This window comes from Sphaerodactylus townsendi, linkage group LG03 (assembly GCF_021028975.2).
Source record: "Sphaerodactylus townsendi isolate TG3544 linkage group LG03, MPM_Stown_v2.3, whole genome shotgun sequence".
Taxonomy (NCBI): domain Eukaryota; kingdom Metazoa; phylum Chordata; class Lepidosauria; order Squamata; family Sphaerodactylidae; genus Sphaerodactylus; species Sphaerodactylus townsendi.
Window position 1 is genome coordinate 113,056,697 of NC_059427.1, and position 16,652 is coordinate 113,073,348.

Consider the following 16,652-nt stretch of genomic DNA (forward strand, 5'->3'; position numbering starts at 1 on the left):
GGGGGGGGGGGGGGGTGGGGGGGGGGGGGGGTGGGGGGGGGGGGGGGTGGGGGGGGGGGGGGGTGGGGGGGGGGGGGGGTGGGGGGGGGGGGGGGTGGGGGGGGGGGGGGGTGGGGGGGGGGGGGGGTGGGGGGGGGGGGGGGTGGGGGGGGGGGGGGGTGGGGGGGGGGGGGGGTGGGGGGGGGGGGGGGTGGGGGGGGGGGGGGGTGGGGGGGGGGGGGGGTGGGGGGGGGGGGGGGTGGGGGGGGGGGGGGGTGGGGGGGGGGGGGGGTGGGGGGGGGGGGGGGTGGGGGGGGGGGGGGGTGGGGGGGGGGGGGGGTGGGGGGGGGGGGGGGTGGGGGGGGGGGGGGGTGGGGGGGGGGGGGGGTGGGGGGGGGGGGGGGTGGGGGGGGGGGGGGGTGGGGGGGGGGGGGGGTGGGGGGGGGGGGGGGTGGGGGGGGGGGGGGGTGGGGGGGGGGGGGGGTGGGGGGGGGGGGGGGTGGGGGGGGGGGGGGGTGGGGGGGGGGGGGGGTGGGGGGGGGGGGGGGTGGGGGGGGGGGGGGGTGGGGGGGGGGGGGGGTGGGGGGGGGGGGGGGTGGGGGGGGGGGGGGGTGGGGGGGGGGGGGGGTGGGGGGGGGGGGGGGTGGGGGGGGGGGGGGGTGGGGGGGGGGGGGGGTGGGGGGGGGGGGGGGTGGGGGGGGGGGGGGGTGGGGGGGGGGGGGGGTGGGGGGGGGGGGGGGTGGGGGGGGGGGGGGGTGGGGGGGGGGGGGGGTGGGGGGGGGGGGGGGTGGGGGGGGGGGGGGGTGGGGGGGGGGGGGGGTGGGGGGGGGGGGGGGTGGGGGGGGGGGGGGGTGGGGGGGGGGGGGGGTGGGGGGGGGGGGGGGTGGGGGGGGGGGGGGGTGGGGGGGGGGGGGGGTGGGGGGGGGGGGGGGTGGGGGGGGGGGGGGGTGGGGGGGGGGGGGGGTGGGGGGGGGGGGGGGTGGGGGGGGGGGGGGGTGGGGGGGGGGGGGGGTGGGGGGGGGGGGGGGTGGGGGGGGGGGGGGGTGGGGGGGGGGGGGGGTGGGGGGGGGGGGGGGTGGGGGGGGGGGGGGGTGGGGGGGGGGGGGGGTGGGGGGGGGGGGGGGTGGGGGGGGGGGGGGGTGGGGGGGGGGGGGGGTGGGGGGGGGGGGGGGTGGGGGGGGGGGGGGGTGGGGGGGGGGGGGGGTGGGGGGGGGGGGGGGTGGGGGGGGGGGGGGGTGGGGGGGGGGGGGGGTGGGGGGGGGGGGGGGTGGGGGGGGGGGGGGGTGGGGGGGGGGGGGGGTGGGGGGGGGGGGGGGTGGGGGGGGGGGGGGGTGGGGGGGGGGGGGGGTGGGGGGGGGGGGGGGTGGGGGGGGGGGGGGGTGGGGGGGGGGGGGGGTGGGGGGGGGGGGGGGTGGGGGGGGGGGGGGGTGGGGGGGGGGGGGGGTGGGGGGGGGGGGGGGTGGGGGGGGGGGGGGGTGGGGGGGGGGGGGGGTGGGGGGGGGGGGGGGTGGGGGGGGGGGGGGGTGGGGGGGGGGGGGGGTGGGGGGGGGGGGGGGTGGGGGGGGGGGGGGGTGGGGGGGGGGGGGGGTGGGGGGGGGGGGGGGTGGGGGGGGGGGGGGGTGGGGGGGGGGGGGGGTGGGGGGGGGGGGGGGTGGGGGGGGGGGGGGGTGGGGGGGGGGGGGGGTGGGGGGGGGGGGGGGTGGGGGGGGGGGGGGGTGGGGGGGGGGGGGGGTGGGGGGGGGGGGGGGTGGGGGGGGGGGGGGGTGGGGGGGGGGGGGGGTGGGGGGGGGGGGGGGTGGGGGGGGGGGGGGGTGGGGGGGGGGGGGGGTGGGGGGGGGGGGGGGTGGGGGGGGGGGGGGGTGGGGGGGGGGGGGGGTGGGGGGGGGGGGGGGTGGGGGGGGGGGGGGGTGGGGGGGGGGGGGGGTGGGGGGGGGGGGGGGTGGGGGGGGGGGGGGGTGGGGGGGGGGGGGGGTGGGGGGGGGGGGGGGTGGGGGGGGGGGGGGGTGGGGGGGGGGGGGGGTGGGGGGGGGGGGGGGTGGGGGGGGGGGGGGGTGGGGGGGGGGGGGGGTGGGGGGGGGGGGGGGTGGGGGGGGGGGGGGGTGGGGGGGGGGGGGGGTGGGGGGGGGGGGGGGTGGGGGGGGGGGGGGGTGGGGGGGGGGGGGGGTGGGGGGGGGGGGGGGTGGGGGGGGGGGGGGGTGGGGGGGGGGGGGGGTGGGGGGGGGGGGGGGTGGGGGGGGGGGGGGGTGGGGGGGGGGGGGGGTGGGGGGGGGGGGGGGTGGGGGGGGGGGGGGGTGGGGGGGGGGGGGGGTGGGGGGGGGGGGGGGTGGGGGGGGGGGGGGGTGGGGGGGGGGGGGGGTGGGGGGGGGGGGGGGTGGGGGGGGGGGGGGGTGGGGGGGGGGGGGGGTGGGGGGGGGGGGGGGTGGGGGGGGGGGGGGGTGGGGGGGGGGGGGGGTGGGGGGGGGGGGGGGTGGGGGGGGGGGGGGGTGGGGGGGGGGGGGGGTGGGGGGGGGGGGGGGTGGGGGGGGGGGGGGGTGGGGGGGGGGGGGGGTGGGGGGGGGGGGGGGTGGGGGGGGGGGGGGGTGGGGGGGGGGGGGGGTGGGGGGGGGGGGGGGTGGGGGGGGGGGGGGGTGGGGGGGGGGGGGGGTGGGGGGGGGGGGGGGTGGGGGGGGGGGGGGGTGGGGGGGGGGGGGGGTGGGGGGGGGGGGGGGTGGGGGGGGGGGGGGGTGGGGGGGGGGGGGGGTGGGGGGGGGGGGGGGTGGGGGGGGGGGGGGGTGGGGGGGGGGGGGGGTGGGGGGGGGGGGGGGTGGGGGGGGGGGGGGGTGGGGGGGGGGGGGGGTGGGGGGGGGGGGGGGTGGGGGGGGGGGGGGGTGGGGGGGGGGGGGGGTGGGGGGGGGGGGGGGTGGGGGGGGGGGGGGGTGGGGGGGGGGGGGGGTGGGGGGGGGGGGGGGTGGGGGGGGGGGGGGGTGGGGGGGGGGGGGGGTGGGGGGGGGGGGGGGTGGGGGGGGGGGGGGGTGGGGGGGGGGGGGGGTGGGGGGGGGGGGGGGTGGGGGGGGGGGGGGGTGGGGGGGGGGGGGGGTGGGGGGGGGGGGGGGTGGGGGGGGGGGGGGGTGGGGGGGGGGGGGGGTGGGGGGGGGGGGGGGTGGGGGGGGGGGGGGGTGGGGGGGGGGGGGGGTGGGGGGGGGGGGGGGTGGGGGGGGGGGGGGGTGGGGGGGGGGGGGGGTGGGGGGGGGGGGGGGTGGGGGGGGGGGGGGGTGGGGGGGGGGGGGGGTGGGGGGGGGGGGGGGTGGGGGGGGGGGGGGGTGGGGGGGGGGGGGGGTGGGGGGGGGGGGGGGTGGGGGGGGGGGGGGGTGGGGGGGGGGGGGGGTGGGGGGGGGGGGGGGTGGGGGGGGGGGGGGGTGGGGGGGGGGGGGGGTGGGGGGGGGGGGGGGTGGGGGGGGGGGGGGGTGGGGGGGGGGGGGGGTGGGGGGGGGGGGGGGTGGGGGGGGGGGGGGGTGGGGGGGGGGGGGGGTGGGGGGGGGGGGGGGTGGGGGGGGGGGGGGGTGGGGGGGGGGGGGGGTGGGGGGGGGGGGGGGTGGGGGGGGGGGGGGGTGGGGGGGGGGGGGGGTGGGGGGGGGGGGGGGTGGGGGGGGGGGGGGGTGGGGGGGGGGGGGGGTGGGGGGGGGGGGGGGTGGGGGGGGGGGGGGGTGGGGGGGGGGGGGGGTGGGGGGGGGGGGGGGTGGGGGGGGGGGGGGGTGGGGGGGGGGGGGGGTGGGGGGGGGGGGGGGTGGGGGGGGGGGGGGGTGGGGGGGGGGGGGGGTGGGGGGGGGGGGGGGTGGGGGGGGGGGGGGGTGGGGGGGGGGGGGGGTGGGGGGGGGGGGGGGTGGGGGGGGGGGGGGGTGGGGGGGGGGGGGGGTGGGGGGGGGGGGGGGTGGGGGGGGGGGGGGGTGGGGGGGGGGGGGGGTGGGGGGGGGGGGGGGTGGGGGGGGGGGGGGGTGGGGGGGGGGGGGGGTGGGGGGGGGGGGGGGTGGGGGGGGGGGGGGGTGGGGGGGGGGGGGGGTGGGGGGGGGGGGGGGTGGGGGGGGGGGGGGGTGGGGGGGGGGGGGGGTGGGGGGGGGGGGGGGTGGGGGGGGGGGGGGGTGGGGGGGGGGGGGGGTGGGGGGGGGGGGGGGTGGGGGGGGGGGGGGGTGGGGGGGGGGGGGGGTGGGGGGGGGGGGGGGTGGGGGGGGGGGGGGGTGGGGGGGGGGGGGGGTGGGGGGGGGGGGGGGTGGGGGGGGGGGGGGGTGGGGGGGGGGGGGGGTGGGGGGGGGGGGGGGTGGGGGGGGGGGGGGGTGGGGGGGGGGGGGGGTGGGGGGGGGGGGGGGTGGGGGGGGGGGGGGGTGGGGGGGGGGGGGGGTGGGGGGGGGGGGGGGTGGGGGGGGGGGGGGGTGGGGGGGGGGGGGGGTGGGGGGGGGGGGGGGTGGGGGGGGGGGGGGGTGGGGGGGGGGGGGGGTGGGGGGGGGGGGGGGTGGGGGGGGGGGGGGGTGGGGGGGGGGGGGGGTGGGGGGGGGGGGGGGTGGGGGGGGGGGGGGGTGGGGGGGGGGGGGGGTGGGGGGGGGGGGGGGTGGGGGGGGGGGGGGGTGGGGGGGGGGGGGGGTGGGGGGGGGGGGGGGTGGGGGGGGGGGGGGGTGGGGGGGGGGGGGGGTGGGGGGGGGGGGGGGTGGGGGGGGGGGGGGGTGGGGGGGGGGGGGGGTGGGGGGGGGGGGGGGTGGGGGGGGGGGGGGGTGGGGGGGGGGGGGGGTGGGGGGGGGGGGGGGTGGGGGGGGGGGGGGGTGGGGGGGGGGGGGGGTGGGGGGGGGGGGGGGTGGGGGGGGGGGGGGGTGGGGGGGGGGGGGGGTGGGGGGGGGGGGGGGTGGGGGGGGGGGGGGGTGGGGGGGGGGGGGGGTGGGGGGGGGGGGGGGTGGGGGGGGGGGGGGGTGGGGGGGGGGGGGGGTGGGGGGGGGGGGGGGTGGGGGGGGGGGGGGGTGGGGGGGGGGGGGGGTGGGGGGGGGGGGGGGTGGGGGGGGGGGGGGGTGGGGGGGGGGGGGGGTGGGGGGGGGGGGGGGTGGGGGGGGGGGGGGGTGGGGGGGGGGGGGGGTGGGGGGGGGGGGGGGTGGGGGGGGGGGGGGGTGGGGGGGGGGGGGGGTGGGGGGGGGGGGGGGTGGGGGGGGGGGGGGGTGGGGGGGGGGGGGGGTGGGGGGGGGGGGGGGTGGGGGGGGGGGGGGGTGGGGGGGGGGGGGGGTGGGGGGGGGGGGGGGTGGGGGGGGGGGGGGGTGGGGGGGGGGGGGGGTGGGGGGGGGGGGGGGTGGGGGGGGGGGGGGGTGGGGGGGGGGGGGGGTGGGGGGGGGGGGGGGTGGGGGGGGGGGGGGGTGGGGGGGGGGGGGGGTGGGGGGGGGGGGGGGTGGGGGGGGGGGGGGGTGGGGGGGGGGGGGGGTGGGGGGGGGGGGGGGTGGGGGGGGGGGGGGGTGGGGGGGGGGGGGGGTGGGGGGGGGGGGGGGTGGGGGGGGGGGGGGGTGGGGGGGGGGGGGGGTGGGGGGGGGGGGGGGTGGGGGGGGGGGGGGGTGGGGGGGGGGGGGGGTGGGGGGGGGGGGGGGTGGGGGGGGGGGGGGGTGGGGGGGGGGGGGGGTGGGGGGGGGGGGGGGTGGGGGGGGGGGGGGGTGGGGGGGGGGGGGGGTGGGGGGGGGGGGGGGTGGGGGGGGGGGGGGGTGGGGGGGGGGGGGGGTGGGGGGGGGGGGGGGTGGGGGGGGGGGGGGGTGGGGGGGGGGGGGGGTGGGGGGGGGGGGGGGTGGGGGGGGGGGGGGGTGGGGGGGGGGGGGGGTGGGGGGGGGGGGGGGTGGGGGGGGGGGGGGGTGGGGGGGGGGGGGGGTGGGGGGGGGGGGGGGTGGGGGGGGGGGGGGGTGGGGGGGGGGGGGGGTGGGGGGGGGGGGGGGTGGGGGGGGGGGGGGGTGGGGGGGGGGGGGGGTGGGGGGGGGGGGGGGTGGGGGGGGGGGGGGGTGGGGGGGGGGGGGGGTGGGGGGGGGGGGGGGTGGGGGGGGGGGGGGGTGGGGGGGGGGGGGGGTGGGGGGGGGGGGGGGTGGGGGGGGGGGGGGGTGGGGGGGGGGGGGGGTGGGGGGGGGGGGGGGTGGGGGGGGGGGGGGGTGGGGGGGGGGGGGGGTGGGGGGGGGGGGGGGTGGGGGGGGGGGGGGGTGGGGGGGGGGGGGGGTGGGGGGGGGGGGGGGTGGGGGGGGGGGGGGGTGGGGGGGGGGGGGGGTGGGGGGGGGGGGGGGTGGGGGGGGGGGGGGGTGGGGGGGGGGGGGGGTGGGGGGGGGGGGGGGTGGGGGGGGGGGGGGGTGGGGGGGGGGGGGGGTGGGGGGGGGGGGGGGTGGGGGGGGGGGGGGGTGGGGGGGGGGGGGGGTGGGGGGGGGGGGGGGTGGGGGGGGGGGGGGGTGGGGGGGGGGGGGGGTGGGGGGGGGGGGGGGTGGGGGGGGGGGGGGGTGGGGGGGGGGGGGGGTGGGGGGGGGGGGGGGTGGGGGGGGGGGGGGGTGGGGGGGGGGGGGGGTGGGGGGGGGGGGGGGTGGGGGGGGGGGGGGGTGGGGGGGGGGGGGGGTGGGGGGGGGGGGGGGTGGGGGGGGGGGGGGGTGGGGGGGGGGGGGGGTGGGGGGGGGGGGGGGTGGGGGGGGGGGGGGGTGGGGGGGGGGGGGGGTGGGGGGGGGGGGGGGTGGGGGGGGGGGGGGGTGGGGGGGGGGGGGGGTGGGGGGGGGGGGGGGTGGGGGGGGGGGGGGGTGGGGGGGGGGGGGGGTGGGGGGGGGGGGGGGTGGGGGGGGGGGGGGGTGGGGGGGGGGGGGGGTGGGGGGGGGGGGGGGTGGGGGGGGGGGGGGGTGGGGGGGGGGGGGGGTGGGGGGGGGGGGGGGTGGGGGGGGGGGGGGGTGGGGGGGGGGGGGGGTGGGGGGGGGGGGGGGTGGGGGGGGGGGGGGGTGGGGGGGGGGGGGGGTGGGGGGGGGGGGGGGTGGGGGGGGGGGGGGGTGGGGGGGGGGGGGGGTGGGGGGGGGGGGGGGTGGGGGGGGGGGGGGGTGGGGGGGGGGGGGGGTGGGGGGGGGGGGGGGTGGGGGGGGGGGGGGGTGGGGGGGGGGGGGGGTGGGGGGGGGGGGGGGTGGGGGGGGGGGGGGGTGGGGGGGGGGGGGGGTGGGGGGGGGGGGGGGTGGGGGGGGGGGGGGGTGGGGGGGGGGGGGGGTGGGGGGGGGGGGGGGTGGGGGGGGGGGGGGGTGGGGGGGGGGGGGGGTGGGGGGGGGGGGGGGTGGGGGGGGGGGGGGGTGGGGGGGGGGGGGGGTGGGGGGGGGGGGGGGTGGGGGGGGGGGGGGGTGGGGGGGGGGGGGGGTGGGGGGGGGGGGGGGTGGGGGGGGGGGGGGGTGGGGGGGGGGGGGGGTGGGGGGGGGGGGGGGTGGGGGGGGGGGGGGGTGGGGGGGGGGGGGGGTGGGGGGGGGGGGGGGTGGGGGGGGGGGGGGGTGGGGGGGGGGGGGGGTGGGGGGGGGGGGGGGTGGGGGGGGGGGGGGGTGGGGGGGGGGGGGGGTGGGGGGGGGGGGGGGTGGGGGGGGGGGGGGGTGGGGGGGGGGGGGGGTGGGGGGGGGGGGGGGTGGACAATTCCCATCAGCCCCTGCCAGCATGGCCAATTGGCCATGCTGGCGGGCTGATGGGAATTGTAGTCCACAACATCTGGAGTGCCAAAGGTTCGCCACCACTGGCCTAGTTGAATGCTACCCTGTGATGATGCAGGTAGCTGCCTATCTGCATGGATAGTTGAATGCTACCCTCGTGATGATATAGATCAGTGGTTCCCAACCTGGGGTATGTGTACCATCCAGGGTACATGCCAGAGTGTTTGGGTGTACACGAAAAAATTATGTAAGGGGTTTGCTAATATGTGGGTACAGTTTTCTGGAAATGGGTTGTCAAAGAGTACACAAAGTACACAAAGAGTACACCACTGATATAGATAATTATCTGTCAGTTATGAAGTCTCCCACAGGCTAACTGAAGAGATCCAGTCCAAGGCAATGCTTGTCTTCACATTGCTTTTTGGCTCATTCTGCACATGCAGAATAATGCACTTTCAAACTGCTTTCAGTGCTCTTTGAAGCTGTGCGGAATAGCAAAATCCACTTGCAAACAGTTGTGAAAGTGGTTTGAAAACACATTATTTTGCCTGTGCGGAAGGGGCCTTTGTGTGAACTAGGCCTTCTTTCTGAGGGTGGGTTACGCTTGAAAGAATGGCTCTGTGGAAATTTCCAGATCTGTGATTTTTAAATGCCTATTTATTGAAGTGGCATTGCTTATAATTTTTGTAGAATATTCTGGCGATTCCATGGAGCTCAGTTTGGAATTTTAAGAAGGTAAGGTTTCAAGCTTCTTAAGAAGCTTTCTAAGGAACCTGTCTGTTAAAGGAAAAGTGAGTGAAAACTGCCCATCTTAAGCAACGATGCCCTGTTATCCCAGAATACCATTGTCTTCTATATTGATAGGGAGCTTCAGGTCTCCGCTTAAATGCCTAGCATTAGAGTTTTATCACACAATCCTTAGATAGCTGCTTCAGGATTTTGGGAGTTAATGCCGCTCTGGGAAGGAGCTACAAAATGCTGTGAAGCAAAAGCCTGCCCTTAACAGAATCACTACTGACCTGCTCGTCTATAATTTTGCAGTTTGTTTGGCAGCATCCAGGAGGAAGTGGTTGAGGATGCAGACAGCGTGCGGCTAAAGCAGCAGCTCCATCAGCAGCAGCACAGCTGCACTCTGGATGAATGCTTCCAGCTGTACACCAAGGAGGAACAGGTATCCATTGAGCAGGCACACTGGTATGCTGAGATGCAGGTGGAAGTGGCTAGAATGGGTAGGACCCTATTGCTTATGGGGTCCCAAAGTGATCTGCTTCCTAAAGCTGAAAGGATGTGCCTAAAGGTATTCTGCCTAAAGGTATTCTCTGTTTAACTAACTGTGATTCTGGAAGAGGTGAGCATTGACTGCAGTAGTGTATCTCTCTCATACAAGTGGTCGCTTCCAGGGTCTAAACCTCACAAAACTATGGGCAATTAGATTGTCTCTTTCTTTGCAGCTGGCCCCTGATGATGCCTGGCGCTGCCCCCACTGCCTGGTCCTTCAGCAAGGCACTGTGAAGCTCAGCCTGTGGACACTTCCTGATATCCTTGTCATCCACCTGAAGCGCTTCCGGCAAGTGGGCGAACAGCGTCACAAGCTCACCACACTTGTGCACTTCCCTCTGCGGGGGCTTGACATGGCTCCCCATGTGGCGAAGCGCAGTCGTGGCAGCAAGTGGGGACCTTGGAAGCACATCAACCCAGAAAGCAGCCCCAGTAACTTCCTTTATGACCTCTATGCTGTCTGCAATCACCACGGCAGCCTGCAAGGCGGGCATTATACAGGTGTGTGCGCCAGGAGTGGGCATTTCAGGGGCAAGCAAATCACTGAACATGTGGTGCTTTGGGTGAGGTTACCCAAAGTGGGCACTGAATCTTCACAGGCAGTTACTAAATACTAGAATTAGTACTTTCATTTGAGCAGGGCTGTGTAAAGGTCTGCGCTGAGGGGGTGGGGTGGAGCTAGTATCAAATTCCATATCTTGAAGTTGTTATTTAAGGAAGCTAGTTGGCAACACACACACACATCTTCTACCCGCAGACTGAGCCTGACTGACTCAATACTAGAAAAGTATTCTACCTGCCCATGAACTCCACTCCTCCTAGACTGATGTTCCAGTATAAGCTTAATGCATTGGTTGCTCTCCAAGGACGAGGCTGTTTGAAATTACCCAGCAACATGATTCTGTGCAAAAGAGAGCTAGTTGTTACCTGTCACTGTCCCATGGAGTCTTCCTATCCTGCTAATGTGGTGCCCACTCTGTCCTTAGCCTACTGTCGGAATGCCTTGGATGGTCACTGGTACAGCTACGATGACAGCACCGTGGAACCCGTCCTGGAGGATGATGTCAGCACACGAGCTGCCTACATCCTCTTCTACCAGAGGCGCAGTGTGACTCCAGGCTGGTCTGGTGGAAGCTCTCTTAGAGGTTGGTTGGGAAGTTGGGGAGACATAGTCTGTTCTTAGATGCTCCGGCATATTATTTTTTAAAACAGATCATTTCCATGTCATTTGCTAGTAAGACTGATGTGCACCGAAGAAGCAGTTCTGAATGATCATTCACCTGAAGATTAGGGCAGAGCTCTTGAGACCTGTGCTGATGTAAATCATGGATGTGAGCATTCACTGCACAGGAATTGTTTGCAAACCTATATTAATTTTATTCAGGAAGGTCCTACGATACAATCCTCCAGTTTTTAAGGATCATGTGCTTAAGTAAGGAATAGTGCTGTACCAAATTTTTGTTGCATTCATTTTCCAGTGCAAAAGTTTTTCTTATTAGAGGGAGAGGGGCAAAAGTGTTTGTGAACAAAACTCTGCTTTCCATTCTCTTACATGTGATTTCATCTATGTTTACAGCTATTCCCTTCAATCAAGTGATACTTTTGTTCCATTTTTAGACACCTGAAAGGATTCTGTATTGTGTGATTCCATCCATTTATTTATTTGTTGTATTTAAGCCTTGTCTTATACCAAAGTGACCAGGGCAACTTACAACAATATTAAAATACAGATTTATAAGCTATCAACAATACGCTATAAAATGTTTATCAGCAGGCTAAAAGTATACTGATCACCAGACCATATAAAATCAGCAGAAAAAGCAATAGAAAGCTAAGCAGATAAAATGATCTAATATACTATATAATTGAGCAGTGTGCTCCTGATGACAAACCAGAAAAAGCGAGGGCTGCTGGGAAATATAGTCCATGGTCATCCAGGAGGGCCCAGATTTCAGCTTCTGGAGAGGCAAAGACTACACTTCCCCGCAGCCATTGCTGTAGGAAGCCATACTTCCCCTCCCCCCACAGTGTGCTTCTCCCTACCAGGACTAGGTCCGTGTGGTGAACATCAAAGAACTTCCTGCCTGGGAACATGGGACAACCTCTTGTCAAGTTGCAGCTAAGCCTGAAGAGCCTGTTTGCAAAGTTAGGGGAGCTTGTCTATGTGTGTGTGTTGAGGGGGGATCTGAGAAAGGAGAGCCCAGTTGCAAAGTTAGGTGAGCCTATGGCGGATTCCGCATGCACCAAAAACAGCAGTGTGAAAATGGTATAAACCCTTTTACACTGTTTTAAACCATTTTACACAAGTTTCACACTGGTTTCACATCACTGTTATTGGCCCATGCGGAATATGCCTATGTGTGTTTGGGAATCTGAGAAAGGAGAGTCCATTTGCAAAATTAGGGGAGCCTGTCTGAGTGTGTATGGGGGGAAATCTGTAAGTAAGCTTTCCCATTGAATAATTAGGCTAGGTTTTTGTTATCTGTGGTAAATTGTGGTAAATTTGTTATCTGTGGTAAATTGCAGGGAGGAAAGGCAGGAGGGGTTGGTCACCTTGATGGGTCCCATTAACTCACCAATCGTTTTCTAGAGCCCATTATATTTGTTTGTACCATGGGATTTACTGCTAATCAACACTAAAATCATAAACGAGCACAAAAATAAAACCCAGAAGGCAGCAGGAGAGCCAGCTGACAAACAAAACCCAGAGATTAGTGCTAAAATCAATAATATTGGCTTCATTAATTGTGAGGAAGTCAACAATTACTGAAGGGGCTAATTGGACCTCTTGGGGCAGGGAGTTCTGCAGCCTGGAAGCCCAACATCTTTCTTATATATCTACTAATCTGGGACAGGTGCACAAAACAGGGCAGCTCCAGGTGGTCTTAAACTATGGGTATAGGTGGTCCCGCTCTCATCAGGTATCCTGATCCAAGGCTGTTGAGAACTTTGAAAGTTAATACCAACACTTTGAATTGGGCCTGGATACAGGTTGAAAGCCTGTGCAGGTGATTTGAAATAGGCAACGATCTCATTCCCACCAACAATTAACCCCCTTGTTTGTATACCCACTTGCAAAGGGATGTACAAAATCATTGGGAGTATATGTTATGAGGGAGAAGGCAACAATATTTGCTAGATGCTCCTTCTCCATCTCAACTTGTCACTAGTCAGAGGGACTTTGCTTTCTGTGTGAAAAATCTGCAGTCTGAAGACCCATCCATAGAGAGTTGAACAGGATATGCCATGTTCAACACTCTAGCCATCTTTAGCTTGTAAATCTCACTAGTAGTAGTAGACTAGCAATTTAGCTTACAGGGAAAGTTCCTGGAGGGTCACTGGCAGCCAGGAGTACATAGGGCCAACACCCACCAGCTCTGTCAGTGCTGTAGGGCCCACTCAGCACAAACCCTTCAATAGTAACTATATCCACTCTTCAGTTACCACTTCCCATGCTGTCAACAGTTGGCTTTCAGCCACAGGCCTGCTCAACTTGGCTTGCTCGTGGGCTATTTTAATGCCCCCATTCCACCCCAGAGTGTCACTAATAACAACAAAGACCAGTTTGCATAGCAGTGTAGGACAAAGATGAGTTTAGTAATGAAATGCCAGATGGTATAACAGAAGGCTGAAAACATCCAAGGTCAACAACCCATTTGACAGTGAATTATATAAACAATGCTAATTACTACATTTGTATCCTGCCTTTCTTCTAAAAAGCTAATTGTTGTGGCCATGGGGATTTCCCATGAGGTAAGTTAGGCTGAGAGATTGTGACAGGCCCAAGGTCAGCTTCCTGTCTGAGCCCTCCACTGTATCCACCACACAAATTTGACTCTTCTGATGTGTAACATGCTCCAGTTGTGTTAATGCTGATCTTTTGCCTCTGTGAATACAAATTCAACCTAGTTAATCCTGGAACATATTCTTTAGCAGTAAACTTCCTCATCCGAATCTCATCCTCATTTGTGGTCATCTCCAATTTTTCAGGGGAAAGAAGAAGATAGTCAAAACCTTTAAAAAGAAAAAAAAAACACCATCCTGGGCCTGACAGGCCCACATTGAGGTTCCAGGGACTAATTAAATAGGATTATTCAGCATGGGATATAAGATATAATAACTAGCCCTACTCTGCTTGGTATTAATTAGGCCTCCCTAGGAAGATGGTATCCAGATTTAGGCTTTGCTCTTCAAAAAATGATCAAGAATACAGCAGAAGGAATAAATATTTCTTTCTGCACAGCCTATCAGGAAACTTCAGACCAAAGAAATCCAAGGCTGTTGTACGGAACAAATAGCGATAATTAATTTAGCATTATAGCGTTTCATAATGCATTCTATCAAACAGTTTGAGGTTTGTTTGTTTGTTTTTTAAAAACACAAAGACAAAACTAAGGAACCCCAGACAATACTAAAGTAGGGAAGGAAGATCTCAGGTGAAGTAGGTGGTTGCTAGACACAATTCACTTATTAGTCTGGTCATTTGGCTTTAGTAGTGCCTGGAAGTTTGTTGTACATTCAGGGGGTAAAGAAATCTGCTGGGTAAAGAAATCTGCTGGACATGCAGCCTTCCAGGCTGTTTGGCATCTATGCAGATGACTCAATAAAAGTTCATACGCATGTTTAGCATGCACTCAACAGTGCCAAGGAACTCAGAATTGTAGCCCACTATTATTTACATTTGTTTAAAAAACTTATATCCCACCTTTGTGCCCTAGTAACGACCATCAAGGAGGATAATCAGTTAAAAGTATATATAATAAAACCACATCTTCAAAATGATTAAAACCAATAAAAACAGATCATTGAAAATATTAAAACTGGAGGTAAAACACACATATAAAAATATAAAAACAACAATAAAACATTAGGCAGGAAGGATGGATCACTGAGGGAACACCAAATGAAACAAAAAAAAGGCCTCACCTGCTGGTAGAAGATGGCAACTGAAGGGGACAGGCGAATCTCCCTGGGGAGGGAGTTTTGGTGGGCAGGGGCACTCCAAAGGTGACTGTAGGGGTCAGGCAGATTCACAAGTGAGTTGGAAAACTTTCTCAACACCAGTAAAGCTACAGAGTCCCTGGGAAAGGCTCTTTCACCACACTTTGTTGATTTCTTTTGCAGGTTCTACTAGTTCCTCTGTTTCTGAACACTGGCTGGCCCGACTTGGGGGAAACAACATGCGAGAGAGCTTGGTGTCCCGAAGCTCTGCTACATATCCATCTCTGCCAAAAATGCCTGACTCACCCTCCTCATCACCACAGTCCGGGCATCGTGGCACGCAGAAAAGCGTGCTTACTCTTCTACTGTCTACTCTGACACTCGACACGCATCGCTATCGCTATCGCTATCACACGCGACGCACGCACGCGCACGACGCGACGCACTCCCATACTCCCATACTCCCATACTCCCATACTCCCAGATGGAACAGATCCCTGGCTTTTGTCTGAACATCATGCAGGACACAACTTTGAGACCTCTGTATGGCCCCTTCCACGCATGCAGAATAATGCACTTTCAATCAACTTTCACAATTGTTTGCAAGCAGATTTTGCTATTCCGCACAGCTGCAAAGTGCATTGAAAGTGAATTGAAAGTGCAACATTCTGCATGTGCGGAAGGGGCCTAAGGTTTATCCCCTTGAGCCTCTGTCCTTGAGTGCCAGATTGGCACCTAAGCCCATTAAGCCATACAAGTATAGTATTGGTTCTCTGTCCTTTGGCTATCTGTCCACTGCACTTTTAATTAAGCTCCACCTTACAGTTTCCAGACCAGATGCTGCCCAGAGTCCTCACTGTCAGCCCTTCCATTGCCCTTTGCTTGGGCCTTCCATTGACACAGTCAGTCTCTCTAGTGGCTCAAACATCCACACTCCCCTGTGAGAGCATGATCGGATCCACTGACTTCTAGAGGAACCCTGAATCTCCTACCAACCTTCTTTGCTTTCTTTTCCAGGTGGCTTTGATTCCCGGCCTCTTGTGAGGGGTGTCCAGGGAAGAAGTGTCAGCCTGAAGGTATCCCCCAGCAAGGTCAAACTGGGAGTCCCCAAGGCCTTGCCTCTTCGTTGGTCCTTTACCTCCAAAGACTGGCTAGTGGAGCCCTCTGGAGAGTTAGTAGAGTATCTGGAATCTGGCCGCAGACCTCGATTCACTAACGAATCCATTGTACCTCTTATGACCAAGGACGGGGAGGACAGTGAGCAGTCAGTCACCAAAGTCAAGCTGAATCCTGTACTTACAGGAACAGGCAATACTGAGAACACTGGCAAAGTATCCATTGCCCTGGAAAGCAGCAGCACTCTGAAGAGGGCAGGGAAGCCAAAGGATGATGTAGGTGAGCAGCCACGGACACCCAAGAAACTGGTGCTTTCTCTCAGCACCGTACCTTCAGCAGCAAATGAGGAGCCCAAAGGCAAAGCAAGCATCAATGGGACCATGCGCACCGGGACAAACATGCCCTCCTCCAGTTATCAATCCAAGGGCAGAGGGCCCCAGGACCAAAAGACCATGCCCTGTGCTGGGGACAGGGAGCCTGAGGGTGAAAGGCCGCCAGAGGGAAAGCTGGCTGTCTTCAAGGCAGGCTTCCTCCGAAGGGACCCCAAGCGCTACAGCGAGTCTGACCGACATGGCTCATTGACAAAGACCATGGGCTCCTCCCGGGTATCTCTACCCAATGGCACTTTGAATTCTGCCTCTGGAGGCAGGGCAAGCAGTGCGCTAGGCCGCAGCTCAACAGAAGGGCTGCCCAATGGTCGGATTTGCCGTTCTGAGTTGGACATCAAGCGCGCTCAGAGCTCCTGCACCAGCAAAGGGAAGAGTGACTGGGTCTTGAGCAGGTCAACCTCCTTTGGTAAAACAACCAATAGCGTCCCTTTGCAGGGTTATTCACAACCACTAGCTTTAGATGGGGTTTCCTGCGGCACCCTCCAGCGTGTGAGGTATCATACAGCATCCCTGGGCAGGAGGATAGCTGTACCAGAGTCCAGCTTCTGAACTTGCCTGTGCTTACGGCTGGAAGTACCAAAAGAGTGCCAATCCTTGGTGCTTATAGGGTCTTGGGGCCTTGGGGTAAGATCTGTTAGTTGCTCATAGGTTTGGCTGGTGCTTTTCTCAAGGGGAAGAGGCTTCTCCCAGTCAACAGCCATCATGTTCAATGGGTGCTGAATGACATCTTTGCCTTGCCAGGGAACAGAACTGAAATGGGGACCTTGTGAACCATTGGAGTTAGAATGAGAAAGAGAGAAATCATATGGAAAATAGTAAAGTATTTATTCTGTATGGAGAAATAGTTTTACTGATGCTGATGAGAGGATGTGCTGTTCTGTGACAGCGATTATTTTGGTATTTGGTTATGGGGAAGGAAATAATAGGGGAAAATCTAAACATTGCTCTATGCAATAATCTCAATTTTTCTATTTTGTCCTGACCTTTGGGTTTTACAGACTTATTTGTTATTAAAAATGTCCCAAATGCTTGGTGAGCCTCTGTGGTTTTGGGAATTAAGGTTGGAAGTGGGCAGGACTTGGGGATGGATGGGTGGGTATCTTTCTTATCAAGATTGTTCAGCTAAAGGGGTGAGAGTGAGACTGTTTTGTTCTTGTAATCTGACCGGAAAATGAAGACTGCAACATTCTTCTGGAAGCCTACAATGTTTAAAATCCACAGGAATGTCCCCACAGAGGTCTCCAAGTGTATCATCAACGTCCAGTCTGCACTGGAGTTTCATGATCCAGAACAAAGTTCCCTGTAAGCCGCACAGCCATGCAGA

At 67.5% G+C, this 16,652-nt stretch overlaps 1 protein-coding gene across 1 annotated transcript in view; it reads left to right on the plus strand.

Moving 5' to 3' along the window:
* The window catches only part of USP43 (ubiquitin specific peptidase 43), a 139,628-nt gene extending 123,272 nt beyond the window's left edge, over positions 1-16,356 (plus strand). The window contains exons 11-15 of the mRNA XM_048487400.1: positions 8,639-8,775; positions 9,056-9,383; positions 9,869-10,027; positions 14,007-14,171; positions 14,841-16,356. Coding sequence (XP_048343357.1) covers positions 8,639-8,775; positions 9,056-9,383; positions 9,869-10,027; positions 14,007-14,171; positions 14,841-15,877 — 1,826 coding nt within the window. The 3' untranslated portion in view covers positions 15,878-16,356. The remainder of the gene's footprint in view (positions 1-8,638; positions 8,776-9,055; positions 9,384-9,868; positions 10,028-14,006; positions 14,172-14,840) is intronic.
* The last annotated feature ends 296 nt before the right edge of the window (positions 16,357-16,652 follow it).